This window comes from Amphiura filiformis, chromosome 15 (genome assembly GCF_039555335.1).
Source record: "Amphiura filiformis chromosome 15, Afil_fr2py, whole genome shotgun sequence".
Lineage (NCBI taxonomy): Eukaryota > Metazoa > Echinodermata > Ophiuroidea > Amphilepidida > Amphiuridae > Amphiura > Amphiura filiformis.
The window spans coordinates 62,469,148-62,475,852 of NC_092642.1; the positions used below are offsets into that span (position 1 = coordinate 62,469,148).

At 46.8% G+C, this 6,705-nt stretch overlaps 1 protein-coding gene across 1 annotated transcript; it reads right to left on the reverse strand.

The window, feature by feature from the left end:
* Positions 1 to 3,141: 3,141 nt before the first annotated feature.
* Positions 3,142 to 4,252, reverse strand: LOC140170689 (uncharacterized). Its single transcript, XM_072193930.1, has 2 exons — positions 3,859 to 4,252; positions 3,142 to 3,769 (listed from the first exon to the last, which is right to left on the reverse strand). The coding sequence occupies exons 1-2, from the start codon at positions 4,237 to 4,239 to the stop codon at positions 3,434 to 3,436; spliced, it is 717 nt and encodes a 238-aa protein (XP_072050031.1). The 5' UTR covers positions 4,240 to 4,252; the 3' UTR covers positions 3,142 to 3,433.
* Positions 4,253 to 6,705: the final 2,453 nt, after the last annotated feature.

Below are 6,705 nucleotides of genomic sequence, written 5' to 3' on the forward strand. Positions count from 1 at the left end.
GCGCTTTCGTTGTCCTTGTTGACGCTGGCTGGGGCTCTTCGGATAGTTCTGTGATAGGCGTCGTTATACCCGCGCACCACATCTTGCAAGACGCGTTGATATTCGGATCCGTTCGTTTTCGTCAGGTGTCTAAAGATTCGACCTTTCAAAGTCCGATTGAACCTTTCCACGATGGAAGCTTTGGTATCTGGATTCTGAGTGGTGAAAAAATGTATTTTCTTTTCTTCGAACAATGCGCGCACGTGAGTGTTCAGGAATTCCTTCCCTTTATCGCTCTGAATTTGGGTGGGTTGTCTTCCGCGATCGAAAATTCTTTTCAACGCCGCGGCCACGGTCCGTCCTTTCTTGTCTTTCAGAGGTTCTACCCATGCGTATTTGGAAAACACGTCGATGCAGGTCAAAATGAATTTATAACCGCGATTAAATTTAGTCAGTCCGGGAAGCTCCACCAGATCCATCTGCCACGTCTGATCGATACCGTCCGAAAAGTAACTATTTCTAGGAAATCGTCTTCTCGCCGGCTTGTGTAAAGTGTACGCGTCTTGAGCGAGGAGCCATTTCTCGACGTCCTTACGCGTTAAACCGACGCCATCTTCTCTAACCTTTCTGTACAATCTATCGATGCCCCCCAAACTACCGGAACTCGACGGATCGTAGTATATTCGTTTCAAGTAGGCATCCATTGCGAATCGCTGAAAGACACATTTAAATTCTACTCTAGGGATTATCGCTAATCTTACTACTACTTTAAATAAATATCGATTAATAAAGTTCCCACAATTCCTCGTGAGGGAAAGTCTGACGACGCTTCTTGGATTTTCTTAGCTTCCGTTTCGGGGTGGTTTCTTCGACATGTTCGACGACCGATTCCCGTTCCCTCAAAAGCTCGCGTCGTTTGGTATTGGCGATTAAAGATTCGGGGACGTTGTTGAGCGCTATAGCTTCGTTGAACGATTTCCACCCTACGGGATCTTCGTATCCTTTACGACTTCTCAGGGAGTCGTGGATGAGATCGACCAAGTTGGAGCCCTCGACTTTACTTCCCGACGCGATGATTTCTCCCGAAGGGGTCCAATCCAGATAGCCTTTGGACCGATTTCGTTTGAGATTGTTCATGAGAGATTTGGCTTTGGTCTTGAAGGAGGCCGGGACGGTTTCCAAAAGTTCCCTTTCCATCGCTTCGTCGACGCTCTTTACAGCTTCTTCTTTAATCTCCCCTTCTTCTTCGTCCTTCATCGGTTTGACCGTAATGTTCAGAGGTTCTTTCGAGCGACGTTTATCTTTTTTAAGGAACCGTTGCAACGTCTGGTGGTAGAGTCGCATCATATCATGCGTAGAGAGATCGGTGCGGTCCAGTGTGCGCTTCATATCCTTTTCCGTATCCCCTATTTTTTCATCGTCGTTTTTTTGGACGCGGTCATTGACCCTCTCCAGTTCCCGCGGATCGATCAGAATCATTTTCTTGGAGTATTTTAAAGTTGACATTATTTGAGAAGCAGAGGTACGAGCGCTCTTAAAACGGGAGCGAGGAATGCTCCGACGAATCCTCCGTGTTGCGTAAGAATGCTCTTCTTCTTCTTGCGCGCGACCTTTTTATTAGTTAGAGCGCGCAGGCGTTTTTGTGCGACGAGAGTTTCTTCTTTGTTTCGGATTGAGTCGGACGTGTCCCTTCAGGAGATTCAACGCGCATTCGCACAAGGAATCGACGAGACTGTTGTCGGCGTGCTGTATGACGGCTTTCCTCTGACGAGGATTGCATATACTCAGAAACCGAAGAGCGTCGGCGTTTTGCTTCATTCTTTTCGACATGTTAATGCTCGAATGAATTATTCTAATCGCGATCATCACTTTTATACTCTCGGAATGTAGACAGTTTGTTTCAATCCTTCAAAAATGTCGGTACGTAGTCTCAAATCTTCGGGAGTCGTAGCTCTCAGATCGACCAGTAGATATCCGTACCGCTGTTTGGTAGCGTCCATGAAACTCTCCTGCACGTACTTGACGCGTCCGGGAAAGATCTGTTTGGCTAAGTGAATAATCTGCGAATTATCTCGGGGATTCTTGAAGAGAATCATGTAGTGGGCATTGAGAGAAATGGTGCGAAATTGCTTGGACGCTAAGAATAGATTCTGTACGATAAAGATGACGGACATGTTACGATGATGACTCGTCTTGGTAAACATGTTCATCACCCTGGTATCTCCGGACAATTCGGCCATGAGATCGTCGATGACGACTAGATTTCTGAAGTTAGGGTCGATCAGAGATTCCATATCGGAGGGAAATCCTTCTATAAATTGAATGTTCTCGAAAGATTTTCGCATGTCGTCGTACGCGGATTGGTATTCTCCGTAAAGCCATATAATTTTATCGGGCGGACCGTCTACCGTCCTATCCCCTTCCACGATGAGTCGTTTGACGAATTGAGTTTTCCCAGAACCCGTAGGTCCAGAGACGATGGCCGTATAGGGATGGGCGAGTCTCGCGTCCATGATAGTTTCTCGATAGCAGAGTCTACGAAGCTTACGTTCCTTTTCAACGCGTTCCACTGATCGATAGACAGGTAAATACCTCGTATAGTAGGAAGAATACCTTCCTTCTCCACGTCACCTACGAACCGTCTGATATCCACTCGCACACTGCCGCGGAAATGACACACGCTGAGGTATATATCTTCTCCAAGGTGAAGCGCGTGTTGAGGGAGACAGTGCGTCGACTCTTCTCGAAATTTAACTTTATCGACGTTAATCGATTCGGTTTGGTAAGACGCGAATGGTAGCGTCAAGTTGTGGCACAGATTAAAGGAAGTACCCTCTCGATGTTGAGTGACGGTCAATGCAGCGTTGGTGACGAGGAGTAGAGCCAGTCCGATCATAGGAAAGGTGGAGTATTTTTCAGAGAATCTTTGCAGAGACATTGTTGCGCGCGTACGTTCTCGACCTCCATCGTGACGCGAAACTAATCGCTTTTGACAGCCTCTTTATCTACCCCGTAACCGTAAGGTAAGGTGTCGAATCCGTCGGAGATCCACCTCTTGTCGAACACGACCCTGTAGTCTTTCTTGAAAACGCGACTCTCGATGTTCTTGGTCTTGACGTTACGCACGATCTTGCGAGGATCTGTCACAGTCACTCTCTCCCCTTCACCGTGTAACGTTAATCCTTTGACCATTCGTTCCAACGTCGAGGCGTTGACCAGTTTTGAATTTCGCGCGTTGAGGGTGATACCTCTCACTTTCATGGTTGTTTTACCCGTATCCGTGGTATAATAATAATTTTTACATCCGCCTGACACGAAAGCGGTAATATGGTTCCCGTCGTGCGGGGCGACCTCGTCCGTCAATTGACCGAGATAATCGCCGGTCGGTGGCTCCCAATCTCCGGGGCGACTGAGGAATACGACGCTATCTGAAATGACGAGAAAATGAGAATAGTTAAGAAAAATATAATTTGAAAATACGGATCATAAACAAAATAAAAACTAGGAACTTACCCGTATCTTGGTACATGGCGCGATCGCCCAATTTTTCCAGAACTTCGTACAATTTGAGTCTAGCGTGGCAGGTCGTAAAGGCCGCGATAACGACGTTTGTTTTAGGGTTGATCTTGGCGAATTCTCCTTCTTCTTTGTACGTCACTTCGACAACCTCTTCGTTGATAAGTCTGATATTATCGACCGTGATGGTATCGTCCGTCAACAACTTGTACACTTCGGAAGGATCGTCGTGTATAACCGTCTTACTCAGGTTGGATCTTTGGGCAAATTTTCCCTGTAAAAACAATGGAAGAAAATCTCGGTAAGAATTTGTTTTTATCTATTTAAAAAAAAGTCACATGCCTGATCAGCGATGATACTCACCCACATACTATTCAGACACAGCTTGGCCAGCGACCTCATGCCGGGATTCTTCGCGATGTTGTCGGGATCCAGTCGTATCCCTTCATTCTCGTAGTAGTCGTCGACGTAACGTCGTTTATCTTCCGGCGTCACGCACCAGTCGGGGTACCCGCTAGCTTCTTGTTTCAATCGGAGGAATCGGTCGATATACTCGGTAAACAAGCCCCCAGTCTTTGTCTCTTTATCGTACACGGCGCGTCGTTCCCAGTGCCACACCACCTCGGTACTCACGATCCGATAGCCCATCTCCACGGCCTTCTGGACTTCCAAGGTTACCCACGTTCCTCGGATGGTTCGCTCTTCGTCCGAATGAGGACAGTAGGCCCGACGTTTCTCTTCCATACACGTACCGCACAAGGCGAACATCAACTTGCCGTGACATCGGGCGGGCAATACGGGATGAAACAACCCTCGTGGCGGCAGGACCGTGCATCGAATCAGGCCGAAGTAAGACGATACGTCGTCGAAATCGTTGGTGTAGATCTTTGGGAAACCGACGATGTACTCGCTATATTTATTCGTCCATGGATAAAGGCTGATTCAAAGAAGAAAAAATAAGATCGATAAAATTAAAAATTAAATGAATACAAAAACAAGCAATTACAAACGAAGCGTTATTTTGAATCGATCGATCGACTTACCTCGTAAAGTCCAGGTATCTGATGATCTCTCCGTCCGCGACTTCGTGAAAGAGTTTGTTCGTCTCGGTCCTACCACCGTACAACGCTTCTCTACAATCCAAAGGTTCCAGATGGCGGGAAACGTCGATCCTTTTTCTCACGTCGTCGGGTAGATCTTTCCACGTCTTTTTCCAGTCGTGTTCAAAAATTTCGACGATTTCGTAATCGGGGTAATTGAGCTCCAATTGTTTCCTACGTAACAGAGTCTTCCTGTACAGCTCGGCCATTGGTTTCCCCGAGATGGGATTGATGGTATCTTCGTCGAAACAGGACCTGCATCCGTGAAACAGGCAACCATGATAAGAATAGATCTTACGATTTTCGAGATCAATACCATCGGCAGTCACTCTTCCGTATAGTCGGGCTTCCCCGCCATTCATGGCGTGTAGGATATAAACGTCATCCTTCATCGCTTCGTAATTCAACCATACTATAGAATCCCTAGAAAAATTCTGACCGGGCCCGTAACCGTGAGGAGGGATGATGGCGATGGTGTCGGATTCTAAAAAGTTGCGGCGTAATACCAAGTTGCAGGCTGCTGCGATGGTGATGGGATCTTTCAAAGGGTCTACTCCGGGATCTTCTAAACCGGTCTTGGTCACCTCCATGAACATGGTCCGGAACTGCATGCAACATTTTCGAAGGATATCGACGTCGTTGATACAGTATTTCAATAACTCATCTTGCAGAATCCATTCCTTTCCTTTCTTCTTTTCGTCTTCGTACCATTTTACGAACTCTTGCTTCCCCGCTTCGGACATACCTTCCGGGTCGAAATCTTCCATGTCCGGTAGCTTCCCTCTGTAATTCTCGTTGGCTTTCGTGTTCTTCAGATGCGGGTAAAATCCTTTGCAAAGCTCTTGGATTCCGAAACTTTTCGGAAGCTTGGAAAGAGCCATGGGGAAGAAGTTTAAACTGTCCTTGAAGACGATGCCCGATTCGGGTACGGTGATGGACATGATTTTTGCCCCGTTCATGATGACGTCGGGTTTGACGTTATTGTCGTACAAATACTGGAGGATAAAGTACCCGTCGTAGCCCTTTAAGTTATGAGCCAGACATCTCGCGCCTTTATGGCGTTCGTTTTTGAGAACCCACAGACAAAATTCTTCCATACAATCTTTTCCTCGGAAGGCGACTTGTTTGTCATCGCCGCAGAAGTCGCAGGCATCTTCGATCGGTCGCTCGGCGCACGTTTCGCATACTTTTTGCGCGACGCAGAGGCAGGGTATGTGTATTTTCGTCTCTTGCTGAGTTTCCACGTCGAAAAAGATGTAACTGAACGGTTTCTCTTCTTTTTCCTTAACTTCCACTTTTTTGATAAAACAGCGGTGACCCACCTTAAAGTTTCCAATGCAGACGCGACACCAGATATCGGTACAGTCGTGTTTCTTACCTTTTTGGAGGTATTTTTGTTGACGACTCTTTCGCACTTCTCGCATTTGTAGTACTGGCTGCAGATCGTACCGAACTTTTTGATGCTGGAACCGTCCGCTTTATGGTTCACGTAACATTGGGGGGATTTGAAGTACCGATTGCAGTCGGTACAATACGTCCAAGCCTCGATCTCATCGCTCGACTGACAATTTCCGGAGTGACATACCTTGCAGGTTTTTTCGCATTCGTGACGCCTCTTGTCATCGTATGCAGCCTTGCATTCGTGGCACCAATAACCCCTGTTCAGATAAGCCGACATGGAGGTGATGAGATCGAAATGGTGGTTGTTGTACAACAAATAGATTCCTTTGGATTTATTCGGTCCTTTCCAAATAATTTTATCGAACTGTTCTTTGGAAACAACTACGAGTTGATAGTCGGGGACGACTTGCTGGAAAGCTTCTACATGCTCTAACCCGCACGCTTTAAAAGGCATCTTGGCTTCCTCGTGGAGTGCCGTAGCGCGTGTCGTTTGGGGGTGTCCACCTCTCCTAATATCTGTCCAAACCCATTCCGTTGATTTCAGTTCGTGTTTTGCCTTACCGGTTACGATGGCACGGGCCAAACACATGCTATCGCTCTGGTTGGAGATGGGTACGATACAGTACAATTTTTTCTTCTTCTCCTCCCAGGTCTGAAACATCGGTCTATCCGATTTCCCCTACCGGCATTTCCATATGCACGAAATTAA